The sequence below is a fragment of the Gymnoscopelus braueri genome (genome assembly GCF_963280865.1).
Source record: "Gymnoscopelus braueri genome assembly, chromosome: 7".
Classification (NCBI taxonomy): Eukaryota; Metazoa; Chordata; class Actinopteri; order Myctophiformes; family Myctophidae; genus Gymnoscopelus; species Gymnoscopelus braueri.
Genome location: NC_137608.1, coordinates 51,958,962 through 51,976,329, shown reverse-complemented (window position 1 = coordinate 51,976,329; position 17,368 = coordinate 51,958,962). Strand labels below are relative to the sequence as shown.

At 40.3% G+C, this 17,368-nt stretch overlaps 2 protein-coding genes across 2 annotated transcripts in view; one reads left to right on the top strand and one right to left on the bottom strand.

The window, feature by feature from the left end:
* Positions 1-6,781, bottom strand: part of LOC308089122 (carnosine N-methyltransferase-like) — a gene marked incomplete at its 5' end in the record, with an annotated part of 35,887 nt that extends 29,106 nt beyond the window's left edge. The window contains 4 exons of the mRNA XM_080433691.1: positions 354-494; positions 3,270-3,436; positions 4,645-4,840; positions 6,609-6,781. Of these exons, the coding sequence (XP_080289817.1) occupies positions 354-494; positions 3,270-3,436; positions 4,645-4,840; positions 6,609-6,781 (677 nt within the window). The remainder of the gene's footprint in view (positions 1-353; positions 495-3,269; positions 3,437-4,644; positions 4,841-6,608) is intronic.
* LOC308087932 (H-2 class II histocompatibility antigen, E-S beta chain-like) overlaps positions 1-17,368 on the top strand; it is a 62,309-nt gene that overhangs the window by 18,880 nt on the left and 26,061 nt on the right. The window lies entirely within an intron of this gene.

The following is a 17,368-nucleotide window of genomic DNA, read 5'->3' as shown; positions in this document are numbered from 1 at the left end:
GCCCGACAGCAACGATATTATGCATTAGTGCAGTGGTTCCCCCGCTCTGCTCCGGTCCTACTGGTTTTACATCCTACCAGGATATAAAACCAGTGGCTACTACGGGTCCATAGAGCAGTGGTTCTCAAACCTTTTCATGTCAAGGACTCCCAAAATGATATGTATTTGGCCACGGACCCCCATCTCAAAATGTTTTGTTCCAGGGACCCCCCAGAAGCAAAGGTTTGAGTTACAAATGTTGGCTTTAAAAATATACATTCAAAGATTCAACTGGGGTGGCATTTTAATTCAACTGGGGTGGCATTTCATTGACTTAATGGCAATATGGCCGCCGTGTGAATATGGTCTATTACCTGTTGAGCACAAAGTTGGAGGAGAACAGCATGAAGAAGCTCCACTCGTTGCCCTGGCAGACGTATCCCAGCCGGGCGATCTCCCAGGCCAGTCGGCCCAGCCCCGCCCCCGGAACCAGCACGCTGACCTTGGACAGATCACTGACACAATAAAATACATACAGTCACATGGAACACATCTGGTCAACATCTGGTGCTATAGGAGGACTGACTGACACAATAAAATACATACAGTCACATGGAAAACATCTGGTCAACATCTGGTGCTATAGGAGGAGGACTGACTGACACAATAAAATACATGTCACATGGAAAACATCTGGTCAACATCTGGTGCTAATAGTGCTATAGGAGGAGGACTGACTGACACAATAAAATACATACAGTCACATGGAAAACCTCTGGTCAACATCTGGTGCTATAGGAGGAGGACTGACTGACACAATAAAATACATACAGTCACATGGAAAACATCTGGTCAACATCTGGTGCTATAGGAGGAGGACTGACTGACACAATAAAATACATGTCACATGGAAAACATCTGGTCAACATCTGGTGCTAATAGTGCTATAGGAGGAGGACTGACTGACACAATAAAATACATACAGTCACATGGAAAACCTCTGGTCAACATCTGGTGCTAATAGTGCGATAGGAGGAGGACTGACTGACAATAAAATACATAGTCACATGGAAAACATCTGATCAACATCTGGTGCTATAGGAGGAGGACTGTGTGATGAATTATTATGCTGCGTTCATGTTTGTGTTACATACAGTAGAGAAGATGCACAGGCATGCATGCATATACAGTACAGTATATGTTGTAGCCGATGCTTAAGTGATTGAAACCAGGAGAAGACAACATTTATCTTATGCCACATCATGACATTTTGCTGCCCTATGCGCCAGCCGGCGTAAGTAAGTAACATCATGACATTAGGAGATCTAAAATCCTAGAGTATCATACCATGATATCGATATTATATTGATATATCGCCCAGCCCTAGTGTGTGTGTGTGTGTGTGTATGTGTGTGTTTCAAATGTGTGTGTGTAATGTGCGTGTTTTAAGGTAGCTCTCCACCAAACAGATTACTATAGACTGGCAGTCGAATGAAGTCGGGAGATCAGTCAGTTGGAAGGTGTGAAAAAAAGTTGCTGAATGCACCTGAGAGCCGACACCGACAGACTAGAGTTCTCAACGGGCCTGAAAATTAAGGCCCTGCCTTAACTGGGCCCTACTGGGCCGGCCCAAACAATTAACATACTTTTAGGCCCGAAAAACCCGAAAAGGTCGCTAGGGGCAGTTGAAATTATTTTTTTGGGGTAATAATTAGAGATGCACGATATTGTTTTTTGGATACCGATACCGATACCGATTATTTGCTGGGTCATATCTGCCGATACCGATCCGATACCGATATATTATATATCATATTTATATTGAGCTCATTGCTGATTTTTTTTATTTTAATTTGTTTTACTGGTGAAAGTTGATGGTAAACCCTCCTCTCCACTAACCCTACTGTGATGAAAAATATTTATGGAATAAATACATTAATTATAATTATATATAAGTAACAAACTTAACTATGACATCATTTTTGTATGCTATAAGCCATCACAGAATTATTTGAATCTTTGTATAACACAAAACCATATGTTATGTGGCCTATGGAACTAAGATCATTGAATCTAGTTTGTTATTAGTGTTATTCATATTGTCTGTTGCCTAAATTAATTAGCCTCTGGCCCTCTGCTCTAAACAATAAAGCCCCCCTTAGCTCTCCCAATCACAACTCCCTGGAACTACCACTGTGTGTGTGTGTGTGTGTGTGTGTGTGTGTGTGTGTGTGTGTGTGTGTGTGTGTGTGTGTGTGTGTGTGTGTGAGAAAGAAAGAGACAGTGAGTTTAGGACAGGGACAGCTTGCTTCGTACACTACACTACAGATTGTAGGACAACAGGATGTCAAAGACAGAAACATTACCAGCTGAGAGTTAATTTGTGCTCATTCTCTGTGGTTAAATACACAAGCAGCTTGCTTGTTCAAAAGCAGCCGCTGGTTGCACTCGAGTCGAGTAACGACTAACGAGTGTTTGTTACGTCGATGTTAAATAACGAGGCAAAATATATCCTCCGCAGTATCCCTACTCTAATCTAATTTAAGATGTACAAGAAACCCTCTGACTGTTCTGGGTATGAACTATGGACGTGAAGAGTTTGTTTGCTGTTAGTTTGCTGTTAGTTCCACTTGTCTCTGTGCAGCCTAGCCTGCTCCGCTGCGTAGTGCAGCAATGCACTGTCTGAGAGACATTGCATGTAGAGCGTGTGGAGGGGGGAGGAGCTACAGCTGTGCTCTCTTAAAGAGACAGAGACAGGCAGACAGACTGCTCTCGCCTCTCGGTCATTTTATTATACAATATCGGTGAATTTAATCGGGTTTATTTTGAGATCGGTTCGGTACAGATATGGCCGATATGGGCCGATATCGGCCGATTCCGATACGTTACCGATTATATCGTGCATCTCTAGTAATAATACATCTTTAATTTTATTCGGAACCCGAGGCTCGGCCCGGCCCGACTAATTAGCATAGATTTTGGGCCCGGCCTGGCCCGAAAACGTCGGGTCGGGTCGGGTTCGGGTAGAATTTGAGAACTCTACGACAGACGGCTACTATGATGTCTTTTTCAACAACAAGCCTGCTGCTATTCGACGGTCGAAAGCCGACCGAACTTCCTCGATCGGCTTTCGACTCTTCCCTACAACTTGCCACCCGTCACGACGCCGTACCCACCGCCCATTCAACAGCAGATTTAACAGACACTTTCCAACACTAATCGCTGCCGACGTCGGTGCGGTGGAGAGCTACCTTTAGGTTTTCAATGCAGAAACATGCATGTAAACTCACTGTCGGTCGGCAGGGAAGAGTCTCTGGATCTCCTGGATGAGAGGCTTGTAGCAGGTGTCCCTCTCCGCCTGGCCCGTCTCGCTCCAGTCCCTCACAAACTGCTTGATGGTGGACTTCAGCTTGTCCATGTCAAAGGTGGAGGGCGGACGCACCTTCCTCAGATCGTCCTGGAGAGAGGAAGACAACATGTCATCAACTTCCTTAAAACAGTTTTCTAGCTGCCAGTCAGTGCTCAAAATATTAATCACCCTCAGGACAGTGTTGATTTTGACAGCAGTTGATTTTTTTATTTAGTTTTAATCATAGCCGTTGTGAGCTTGTAGATCGGCTATTTTCAGAGCACAACACCAGAGCGCAACCAAACATAAAATGACTTGTCTTTTAGTTCTACTGGATCTCTTCACTAGTCCCCAACATTTTAGTCTAGTTTTTATTTGTTGACGAAATTGTCGATATATTTAGTCTTAGTTTTAGTTTTAGTCATCATAGTTTAGTTTAGTTTTTATTTAGTTTGTCAGTGAAAAAAGGTAGTCGACGAACATTTTTCGCTATAGCTTTAGTCGCCAAAATCGGCACTGCTGCAGGATCCCCAGAGGTCCTTGGGGGGGGGGGGGGGGGGTTCCAGGGGGCCCCCAGCAAAGTGTGTTAATACAGCATCACAATTCATTTTAGCCACTTTAGCCATGTTTTATACGTTGGCTATCAAAGAATAGCAGATATACATTCTCACGGGGTGTGTGTGTGTGTGTGTGTGTGTGTGTGTGTGTGTGTGTGTGTGTGTGTGTGTGTGTGTGTGTGTGTGTGTGTGTGTGTGGGGAGGAATTTATTGGCACGATGACTACATTGGGGAGAAGAAGGGGTAACATTTTTTTCACCCAAATCTTCTCTTCTGGGGGTCCCTCTCTTGCACAAATATTTTCATCTGTGTGTCATTTTACATTTGAGCTATAACCATTATTTTATACTTTGGCTTTTCAAAAATAGCTGATCTACCGCACGCAGTACAAGCTTGTAGATCTGCTATTTTTGAAAAAGCTTGAACATTTGTGCAAATCTTTGAATATATATTTTTCAAAGTGAACATTTGTAACTCAAATGTTTGCTTCTGGGGGGTCCCTGGAACATATTTAACATATATATATATAACATATATATGTCCCTGGAACAACATATTTTACAAATGTTCGCTTTAAAAAATATATATTCAAAGATTTGCACAAATTTTCCACGATAAAAAAGAAATAGCAGATCTACAAGCTCTCGGTGCCGCGCTATGAGCTTGCAGATCTGCTATTTTTGAATAGCCAAAGAAATGTAAAATGACACAGACAGATTGAATGGGTTATTATAAGGTAAAGCGTTAGGTGTGTCTGACCTCCTGGCCGTACTCCATGTTCTCAAACATGTGTTTGCAGTTGCGGACGATGGCCTGCAGCACTTCCTGGTTGTGTTCCACACAGCGGCCAATCAGGGCCAGGTTAGGGAGCACGGCCGGGAGGAGCATCTGGTGGCGAGGCTGCAGACCACGGAAGTGACGCTCCGCCCGCGTCACCTGCTCCTGGACATGGTCCCTGACACACGCACACGCACACGCACACACACACACACACACACACACACACACACACACACAATACAGTAAGCTGTTATTACAAAGAGCCAGTGTTATTGTGAACACAAATTTTACCCATTCAATCCAGGAACATCTATAAATGTCTTCTAAATCCTAACAGTTTTATGAAAACCGTATGTTGCTATAATATCAGTGGTTCTCAAACTTTTTCATGTCAAGGGCCCCCAAAATTATGTGTATTTGGCCGCGGACCCCCATCTCAAAATGTGTTGTTCCAGGGACCCCCAGAAGCACAGATCAGACTTAAAAACGTTCGCTTTAAAACATATATACATATTCAAAGATTTGCACACATTTTCCAAAATGTTTCAAAAAAATGGCAGATCTACAAACCGCGCTATGAGCTTGTAGATCTGCTATTTTTTGAATAACCAAAGAAATCTTGAAAGGACACAGATGCGTTCCCGGTCTTAATGGACTAAATAACATCTATTAGACTTTCTATTAGATTAGATTATAAACACTGAAGATAGTTATGAGAAGTGATAAATAAATGAGGCTCTATCATTTGGTCTGGACAATAAGTCAATATTATATGATGTTGTGATAATATCAGACTAGATAACACATGGGATCATGTGTAATATCTGTAATATGACATGATGACTGTTATCTTCTCCTTGTTTTAAAGGCTGCATTAGATTACACTGACTGTTCTTCTGTTATATTATTATCTTTTACCCACACTTAGTTATTATATATCATCATAAATAATAATACAGCTCATATAATATGGATGTGGGCCTGCCGAGTATTATTTATGAAAATATCTCAGTGTGTGTAAATATTTTGTGTATTAAATCTCCATCCATTCCAAAACACACAATTGGTCTTAAATGATGTGATATTTAAGCAGTGGTGGAAGAAGTACTCAGATATTTTACTTAAGTCAAAGTAGCAATACCACAACATAAAAATACTTGTTGCAAGTAAAGGCCTGTGTTCGAAATGTTACTTGATTAAAAGTACAAAACTATTGGTAAAGCACAAAAATGTTTGAAAATAGCCTATGTATAAAATAGGGCCAAAGTCGCTAAATGTTTTATAATATAATAATGTATATCTGCAAAGTAACTAATAACTAAAATGTTCAAATAATTGTAGTGGAGTAAAAAGTACAATATTTGCCTCTGAGATAGCCTTAGATAAAGACTCTCCTATAGATGTATTTTATCGATTGACATGTTTTATCTCTACTAGAGTCTAAGCTCCACCCCCCCAGTTTCCACTGGAAGGTCAGCTCCAAAGCCCGTATTTCTCCAAACATGTACAAATGCTAAATATAAGGTGATTACCCGGTTGCCCCAAATGTTAACTAGGTGTCCGGAGTCTTAGTGTAATGTATTAGTTCATATGTTTCAATAAAGAAGTGTTTTAATCCCGTCTGTGGCCGAATGTCATTCCCCCCCTCGTTTACTTCCTGTTTATATTGAGTGTAATTCTGGCTTTCACCGGATGCGCCCCGTCACTACCGCCCATTGGGAACTTCCGACAGAATCGGCCACAGACGGGATTAAAACACTTCTTTATTGCAAAACAGTGAAAAACAATAGTCATTAATTAAGCCCTGTACAAGTTAATAGCTAAAAAAAAAGCAGATCTACAAGCTCACAATGCGTCTGAGCTTGCAGATCGGCTGTTTATCGCGATGTTATGCTAGCTCTGTTAGCTAACCGTTAGCATCCAGTGTGTTATTGTTGTTCTACCTGTAATATCTAAAGGCATCGATGACCTTCCAGAAGTGTTGTCTCTCCAGCCTGGCCACCTGCTCCCTCACCTCCTCCTCCACCTCCTTCCCTAGCTCCTCCGCCTCCTCCTCAGGACTGACTTTCATGAAACAACCATCATGTTGCTCTGCCTCCCCACACACTGCAGCCATGTCTAAAAGAACTACAAACAGACCCGACCAATAGAAACAGCAACACTGTCTCCAGCCATGTCTAAAAGAACTACAAACAGACCCGACCAATAGAAACACCAACACTGTCTCCAGCCATGTCTAAAAGAACTACAAACAGACCCGACCAATAGAAACACCAACACTGTCTGCAGCCATGTCTAAAAGAACTACACACAGACCCGACCAATAGAAACACCAACACTGTCTCCAGCCATGTCTAAAAGAACTACACACAGACCCGACCAATAGAAACACCAACACTGTCTGCAGCCATGGCTAAAAGAACTACAAACAGACCCGACCAATAGAAACACCAACACTGTCTGCAGCCATGGCTAAAAGAACTACACACAGACCCGACCAATAGAAACACCAACACTGTCTCCAGCCATGTCTAAAAGAACTACACACAGACCCGACCAATAGAAACACCAACACTGTCTGCAGCCATGGCTAAAAGAACTACAAACAGACCCGACCAATAGAAACACCAACACTGTCTGCAGCCATGGCTAAAAGAACTACACACAGACCCGACCAATAGAAACACCAACACTGTCTGCAGCCATGTCTAAAAGAACTACAAACAGACCCGACCAATAGAAACACCAACACTGTCTGCAGCCATGTCTAAAAGAACTACACACAGACCCGACCAATAGAAACACCAACACTGTCTGCAGCCATGGCTAAAAGAACTACACACAGACCCAGCCAAACACCGTCCAATATCTGTCTCCCCACACACTGCAGTTAGCCCTGATCCAGAGCGTTAGTGAGTTCTCTAACGCCCAGCCAGGCGCTCAGCTCGGAAAAGGATTCCACTGCCCCACGAGGGCTCCAACTTTAGTAAAATTAAACTAAAATACTTCGCTACTCACCGAAACAAAGGCTGTTTTGTGTTGTTGAAAGTCTATTCTCCAGGGTGGGAGGCCTCACAGCACCCCACCTTCTCTATATAATACACTTTTTTGGCAGAAAATAAAATGTGTCCGCCGGATGGAAATTATTTTATTTACTCCACTGCGCCCCCTACAGATCTGGTCAATGGTAATTTATATTGACCAGATCAGATCAGAACATAATACAATGGTATTCCACCATTACATAGTTAAAACAAAACAACAAAAATGATTACAATTTCGGTCTCCACATAACTCCACTAAGATTCTATGAATGATTACATAAGCATATTACTCTCTGGTGAACAAACCAAGACATTATATGCATCCATGCACAAACTAAAACATTTATATCCAATTACAGACAGTCCAAACATTAAACAAGCAAACTAAATATAACGTCTTTACTAATCACTGCTTCCTTTCATTTATTTTTTAAGCTTAATTTATTGCCCATCCTTATTATATGGCAGGAGCCTATTCCAGTGTGTTACTGCTCTATACATTATTATTATTATTATTATTATTATTATTATTATTATTACATTTATTACATTTATTATTATTATTATTATTATTATTATTATTATTATTATTATTATTATTATTATTATTCCAGTGTGTTACTGCTCTATACATTATTATTATTATTATTATTATTATTATTATTATTATTATTATTATTATTATTCCAGTGTGTTACTGCTCTATACATTATTATTATTATTATTATTATTATTATTATTATTATTATTATTATTATTATTATTATTATTATTATTCCAGTGTGTTACTGCTCTATACATTATTATTATTATTATTATTATTGTGGGATCGCTAAAGCGATCACACTACTGTTATTGTCAACACCGTTTTTTGGCCCCTAACTAGTCCTTCATACTTTTAGCTACAAACTCCGTTCCAACTCTTCAACGTTCGGCCTACTCAGGACATGTCGGCTACCATTTGAATTTTTGAAATAATTTGTACTTTTAGAGATATTTCACTTTTTACTTCTAAAAAACTCCCATTCATTTCAATGGAGAAATTCATACTTTTAGATAGAAACTCCGTTCCAACTCTATAACGTTCAGCCTACTTAGGACATATTGGCTACCATTAGAATTTTTTGAAATAATTTGTACTTTTAGAGATATTTCACTTTTTAAATAGTAAAAATACTTAAAAGTTGATAAAAAGAGTAAAAATACTTAAAAGTTGTAAAAATTAGTAAAAGCTACTTTAAAGTAAATAAAGTGACTAAAAATACTTTAAAGTAAATACCTTGAGTAAAAATACTTAAGAGTACTTATATTGAGTAAAAATACTCAAAATGAGTAAAAATACTTAAAAGTTGAAAAAAATAGTAAAAATACTTAAAAGTTGATAAAAAGAGTAAAAATACTTAAAAGTTGTAAAAATTAGTAAAAGCTACTTTAAAGTAAATAAAATGACTAAAAATACTTTAAAGTAAGTACCTTGATTAAAAATACTTAAGAGTACTTATACTGAGTAAAAATACTTAAAAGTACTCAACATGAGTAAAAATACTTAAAAGTTGAAAAAAATAGTAAAAATACTTAAAAGTTGTAAAAATTTGTAAAAAATACTTTAAAGTAAATAAAGTGACTAAAAATAATTTAAAGTAAATACCCTTTAGAACCTTTCAAACCTTTAGAACCTCTTAAACCTTTAGAACCTCTTAAACCTTTCAAACCTTTCAAACCTTTCAAACCTTTAGAACCTTTCAAACCTTTAGAACCTTTCAAACCTTTAGAACCTCTTAAACCTTTCAAACCTTTAGAACCTCTTAAACCTTTCAAACCTTTAGAACCTCTTAAACCTTTGAAACCTTTCAAACCTTTAGAACCATTCAAAGCTTTAGAACCTTTAGAACCTTTAGAACCTTTAGAACCTTTCAAACCTTTCAAACCTTTCAAACCTTTAGAACCTCTTAAACCTTTCAAACCTTTCAAACCTCTTAAACCTTTCAAACCTTTCAAACCTTTAGAACCTTTCAAAACTTTAGAACCTTTAAAACCTTTAAAACCTTTAAAACCTTTAAACCTTTCAAACCTTTAACTCTAACACTATCAATACTCAATACCATCAACATTCTTAGCGATCCCACACTGTTTCTTCAGGAACAGTACCTTCTAGTTATTATTATTATTATTATTATTATTATTATTATTATTATTATTATTATTATTATTACGGGGCCAGAGCTCAGCTCTGGACCTGTCTTAATGTTCCCCTCTTTTTTCTTCTGCCACTTTTCGCAGTTCTGGCTGAACCGTGCATACGCTTTTTACGAAACTTGGCCATATGGTAGATGGTCATGAAAAACTATCAAGAAATAATTCTCACAATCTTTCGTCAAAAGGTGGCGCTATAGCAAAATGCCAACTTTGAACAGGTACAACTCATGCCCTGTTTGACCTACAGCCATGAAACTTCAATATACATATGCGTCTACTCATGATCAACAACTTTCACACTCTGACTTTTGACCTCTGACCTTTAGATCTCCCACCATTTTGAATGATATGAAAAACAGTTCAAACCTATCTGTAGGGGCCAAAATGTATATTTTGCTTGTTATCTTATTTTTGTTAGTTTTTTCCCACGCTTGGGTTTGTTGTCCCACTTCCCACAGTAATCAACTGATTAGCTCCTGCTGTGTGTCTGTTCATTACCTTTTAGTTTATTTCAGGTGTGTGTCTCAGGCTGCTGGGCTTTTCAGTGAGAGAATGGGGGTGAGCTAGGCTCAATATTTTCTGTTGACCGTTTTGCTTTATACGTTTAGCCTACATTTCATTCATCTAATTTTCAGTAACATTTTTTGGACCTTATTATTTTGTATGAATAAATCACCTTACGGGGCCAGAGCCCCGTAAAGTTTTCTGGTTTTGCTTGGAAACGCGTCACACAGTTCCTGCCGAAGCTCAGCCTTATAGCACCACTTCTAAATGGTTTTTGAATATTGGGAAGAAGTAGTTGCTACAATATTGTCAACAGAAAATAACCCACACCACGACTCATCTATGGACCAGGATTCAATTAATTGGAAATGAAATGAATGGACATTTGATCGTGGGGTTTTGGGGTTAAATGGAAAATTGATCAAGTTCTGAAATGAATGAATTTGGATCGAAACATTGGAACATGATGGAAAAGGACATCGCAACATTTGGACTTTATGTTGCACTTGCCCCTCTGTGACTCTGAATGAAGCCACATTGACCGTGGCTGCGGTGGAAATGTTTGTGTGACAGCAGCAGCGCATCACAGCCTTGAGCCTTCAGAAGCGGTGAGAAATATATTCGCATTGCAGGTTCCTTCTGTGTATTTGTTGTTCACTGTTTGAACACAGTTGGAAGTGCTGCCGCTTGTCCATTGGGGACTGTTGTTGTTGGTTGTGGCTGTTGTTGTGCGCGCTGGCTGGCAGCGAGGATTGCGTTAGAGTCGGACTGGGTTTGGCTGCTGCGCTCCATATATGGGCGCTCCTTATAAGGCGCCGCTGCGCTCTTTCCACTGTGTGCTGCTCTGTTGAATTGGAAATCGCCTTGCCAAAGTTGCCAAGGTGAATGTGCATTATCTGGGGTGATGTTCAATTGCTGCTGTGTATTCTGGATGAATTGTACATGTTGGAAATGTCAAAATGAGTGATATAATCGTCACAAAGAGCGACAAAAAGGAAATGGATCTGGAACAAATGGATGAGGAGGAGTCACGGAGGACGGTCAAGCTCACGGCCAAAGCGCTGGCTAATAAAATTGAAAAGGTGCAGAAAGACCGCCACTCATGTGTGAAACAACTTCAAGTGCTCACAAATTAAATGAAAGGGCAAATGAAAAATGATGAAAATGCAAAGGATGTGCAAAGCACAATGAAGGATCTGAAAAATGTATATGAAAATGCAAAAGCAGCACATGATTCACTCATTGTATTGATTCCACAGGAGGAATTGGAAACTCAAAATGTATGGTTTGCACGTGTTACAAAACACAATACAGATTTCATAACTGATGTGATGCAATGGCTTGTTGGTCTTGAAATGTCAATTCAGCAAATAAGTACTGCTGATGAATCCATTCCTGCAAAGGCAGATACTGAAGCTATTGCAACTGAAGAGGAAGGCTTAACTGTTGGGCAGCAGGAGGAAAGTGAAGCGCTACCTGTTGAGCAGCAGGAGGAAATGCCACACACTAATGCTGGGCAGCACCCTTCCAAGTCACATAAGGCAACATCTGCAATATTTGACCTACAGGAAACAATTCAACCTGAGGACAGTGCGTCAAATATAAGCAAGAGAACAAAGGGATCTAAAGTTTCGAGTACAGCATCAGCACGTTTGAAAGCTGAGGCAGAAATGGCTGCTCTCCTTGTTCAGCAAAAAATGATCCAGGAGAGACATGACCTGGAGGTACAAATGGAGCAGCTAAGAAGACAAAATGAGCAACTAAGAAGGCAAAAGGAGCAGCTGGAGCTGGATACAAGCATGGCTGCTAATGTAGCAAAAATGAAGGTGCTAGGTTCAAGGAGATCTGGTGTTTCTATTAAGTCTAAAGTGACAGATGGAATGTTGTCATATTTTGAGAAGGGACAGCAGGCAGCTGTTTCCACACCATATTCACAACCCACACTGGGACAGGTCCCCTCACAACCCAGTGTTGCCAGGCAGGCACCAGCACCAACTGTAAGAACCACAGGTGGCGCTGTGGCGCCGGTCCATTCACTGACAGCCAACACAACAACAATGGCTGTTGGGACATCAGTGCCAGTGGTCACTGCCACCGGGGGAGCTGTGGCTCCGGCCGTCCGGTCTCGCACTGCAGCACCCTTGGCAAGCCAGATGGGCACCACAGGTCCAATTGAACAAGACAACAATAATATATATTCTGTCATGGAGAAACAAAACGAAATCACAGCTTTACTCGTACAACAACAGAGTCTGTCTTCTATGCCCAAGAAGGAAGTTTACATTTTTGATGGTGACCCACTTCAATATCACACTTTCTTAAAATCATTCGAACATAGCATTGAAACCAAGAACTCAAATCCCACAGATTGTCTCTATTATCTGGAACAGTACACCCGAGGACAACCAAGGGAACTTGTGAGGAGTTGCCTACACATGATGTCGGATAGAGGATACAGGAAGGCTAAGTCTCTACTGAAAGAGCATTTTGGCAATGAGCATAAAATCGCTACAGCCTTCATTGAGAAAGCTCTTTCATGGCCGTCAATTAAACCTGATGACACTAAAGCTCTGCAAGCATACACTCTCTTCCTACGGGGATGTTGTAATTCCATGGAGGATGACAACTACATGCATGAGCTTGATATGCCTTCTAATTTGTTGATAATCATTAAGAAGGTGCCCTACCGACTAAGAGATAAATGGAGAACTGTGGTATGTGATTTCCAGGAGAAACACGACCGAAGAGCAAGCTTCAAGGACATTGTCGTTTTTCTTGAAAAACAAGTCAAGATCATAACGGATCCCATTTTTGGGGACATCAAAGACACTCCAGTGAGTAAGGACACAAGAAAGTTCAGGTCACAACCGCTTCCCAGAACAAAAGGAAGTATGTAACCCGGGCTCAGTCCTGACGTATATTAGCAGACACTGGCCGGTACAGATGTGTATTTCTACTTCTATCAAATTAGCATTTGTTTGGACTAGTGCATCAAAGATTATAGGTTCGGTTGAAGGACGGATGAGTATTAAAGAGTTAAGGAGTGAGCAACAACAATAAAGAAGACTCAGAGACCAACAGATACGTTTAAAGAGAGTTAAATGTATTAAAAATAAAATAAAATAGAAGTTGAGGGATGACAGTGAACACTTTACTTTTTCCAGCTTGTAGAATTAGTGCAAACAAAAACACCACCTAAATAGACTAGTGGTCAGTCTTGAACATAAGTTTTTATGTATCTTATTTTTGTGTTCCTATTTATCCTAAAATTAGGTTATTGAACTGTGACGTCAAACCTGAAGCTTTTTTATGAAATACTTTTTAGTCCTTTAAGCCTAAGTAATGTTTAGTTTTTAACCTCAGTATATCAATTAAATGGATTTTAACCCCAAAGCATGAAATGAAATGGTTTTAACCTTTTAGTAAATTAAATGATTAGATGAAATGTTTTACTCTTATATCAAAATACAGTTTGACCTTTTCATCAAAAAATATCTTTATAACAACAAAAAACTTGTTCACTTCTTGTATCAAAAATACCCTTAATTGAAATGACAGCGTAATGCTCAAATATATCAGTCAACATGAAATTGATTTTAAAACAATAACCAGTGTGTCTTCTTTTCTTTTTCTTTCCTTTTGTTTTCTCAGTTCAGTGGAAAGAATGAAATGTCCATGAAACTATTCCTTCAGTGTTCTTTGCAATAGTCAATCCTACCAGTTCTCCAGATCAAAGCAACAGTTATTTTCGGATGGACTCAGATGGGTTTGTTCACCAACTGCTGAACTCTTCACCACGGTTGGTTGTAGATCAAAGACTTCCACAGTTGAAATCCACTCTTTAAAAGACCCAGCCTAAAATAGGCCAAATTGAGGATTACTCTCTATGTATTCACATTCACAATCAGCATAAACTGCTTACTCATCTTCAGTCAATAAATCACAGAAGTATATAATTATCAGAAATAACAATAACAGTCATTAATTATAATGTTTGAAAACCATTGTATATGGAATCAAATCACTCACCAGAACAATCAAGTTTGAGTTCTCATATTCTTTTGTGCAAGGGCATGGTTCACACAGCATGGATCATCACTTTATAGAAACAGGTGACATAGGAACAGAACAGATAAGGGTTTTTGAATGTCTAGATTCACTCACAGCCACAATGGGTTTAAATGTGTGCAGCCATTATACTGCTAGTAGCACACATGTGGGTGAAAGTAGGTCAATTGTCAATTAACACTTACGTGAGTTTCTTCCAGGATCAAAGCTCACTAACGTTGTGTTTTGGATCAATCAACTGCACAATGGGAGGTTCTCCCTTTAATCAACGTGTATCTTTGAAAACGTTATTCAATGTGTAATCAATCTCCAGGAAGATGCGACGTGCTTCTCCTCTGGTTTTAGATCAAAGAGAGTGTCTCTAGAATATGACGGTCTGTTCCTTCACTCACTCCTGCAGCAAGCAGGGCTCTGATTGGTCAGTGAAAAGTGTCACTGATCTCAGGTCTGTTTTGTTCCAGTGCCACCCAAAACTTTACACTTCAAAATAAAACACCTTCACCTTAAGTGAATATTATGTGAGACCTCTCTATATTGAGGACATTTGTACAGCAGGGACTTATTTTGTTGGACACAAAGCTCCATTTCCTTCATGGATTTTATGCAATATTTAATATATTGCTGATTCTATTTTAATATTCATGACAAATATTCCTTTTGAAATCTTTATTTACTGCTAATTCCTTGTAGCTTTTAAATCCTATTTTAAGGCATGGTAACATGGGTTACATCCTCCCCCCCTGAAGGTGTGTACGTCCCGTTACACCTACATGACTGACCAAGCAGTGCTTTGGTAAGGGCATCATCATAACTAAAACTCTGTAGTGCATCTGCAAAAGCTACATTCAGGCTTTGAACAAAAGACTGAGCTATAGACAGTAAGGGGTTTCCTAACTGATTGTACTGAAATCTGTCAGGGGGTGCTCTAAGCCTCTGGGAATGTCTAATAGGGGTTTCACTTTCTTTTGTGCAGGTTGGGGGGGTTGTTCCTTCATCCAGACTTTCAGCTTCTGTACGATCATAGCTTCTTTCGACTGATACTTCTTGACTAGGTTCACTGTCATTTGACCTCTTGTCGCTTCTGTTGCTATCACTAAATGACAGGTCTGAGAGAACAGGGAGACTTTCATCCATGATATTGGGTTCAGGTAAGGTTTCATTCTCTGTGGGTTTTCCAACAACTTCTCTTTCTGTTTCAGGGGAATCTGACTCTTCTGATTCTGGAAACATCATGGTTTCTTGTTCAACAGGTACTGAGTGTTCATGAACCAGAGAGTTATCAAGTCTGTTTAGACTGAGCTCGGTCGAGGTATTGTCTCTCAGAGTTGGAGGCCTCCTAACTCTAGGGGAAGGGAGATCGAGAGGAGTCCTTTCTGCTGATCCTCTTTCGGAATCTGAACACTGCTGGTCTTTCTCCAGTTGCCTAATAAGGCAATATTCTTCCTTTTCGTCTAAGTTGGCAGGGGCAGGATGCACCTCAACTGTACATGCATGTTGGTTTTTCTCCCTGATCGTCTGTCTTTCCCTCGGAGGTACGGGCTCTGACCGGGTCAGGATTCTTGTTTCAATTAGGTCAGTGTTTGATGTATGTTCAGGTAAGTAGTAGTCGTCATGATCTTCAAAATCTGAATGATCTTCTGATATATCAGCCTCATCAGTCACTTCAATACTAGACTGCTTTCTTGTTTTAGGTCTGTTCACAGTTGCCTTTGGAGGTTCTTCTAACTCAGCAACAGGTAGAAATCCACAGGGCAGCAATAGATCACGATGTAGAGTCCGGAGTGGACCTTCTTTGCCTTCTGGTCGGACTGTATATACTGGAAGGTTGCCAGCTCGCTTGACCACTACGTATATGTCAGACTCCCATTTATCGGCCAATTTATGTTTTCCTCTTATCCGGACATTCCTCACCAATACTCGGTCGCCTGACTCAAGGGTGGAATCAACGACTCGTTTGTCGAAGCGGAGCTTGTTGCGTTGAGCTATCTTGGAGGAATTTTCAATGGCAACACGGTAGCTTTCTTCCAGGCGCTCTTTTAAATCATGTACATAGTGGGAGTGTGACTTGGTTGGACTGCTGACAGGTAGGCCAAATGCCAAGTCAACTGGCAACCGAGGTTGTCTGCCGAACATCAATTCATATGGGGTAAACCCAGTTACGTCGTTCCGCGTGCAGTTATAGGCGTGCACTAGAGGTCTAACGAACTCCCGCCAATGAGACTTATCTTTGTTCTCTAGAGTACCCAACATCTGGAGGAGGGTTCGATTGAACCTTTCTACGGGATTCCCTCTTGGGTGATACGGTGTGGTCCTCACTTTGTGAATACCAGCGATTCGGCATAACTCTTTGATTGTGTGGGATTCAAAATCCGGCCCTTGGTCACTCAGAAGTTTTTCAGGAAACCCATAGTGCACAAAGAAATTTTCCCACAGACACTTGGCCACCGTCTGTGCCTTTTGATTTCGGGTTGGTATGGCAACTGCGTATTTGGTGAAGTGATCTGTCAGGACCAGTATGTCTTTGGTGTTACTCCGGTCAGGCTCCAATGAGAGAAAGTCCATGCAGACCAACTCCAAAGGTCTACTGGTTGTGATGTTCACCAGAGGGGCTGCCCTCTCAGGTGGGGTCTTTCGGCGCACACAGCGCTCACAGGTCTTTATCTTGTGATCTACATCTCCAGCCATCCTAGGCCAATAGAATCGCGACCTCACAAGGTCAAGAGTCCGTTCGATACCTAGATGGCCTATGTCATCATGTAAACTTTTCAGAACAGTGGCTCTTAGTTCAACTGGCAATGCTAATTGGTGTGTGACCCGTCCATTTTCTTGTCGTGTCCTATATAACACTCCATCCATTAGCTCCAATCGCTTCCACTCCCGAAGCCACAAGG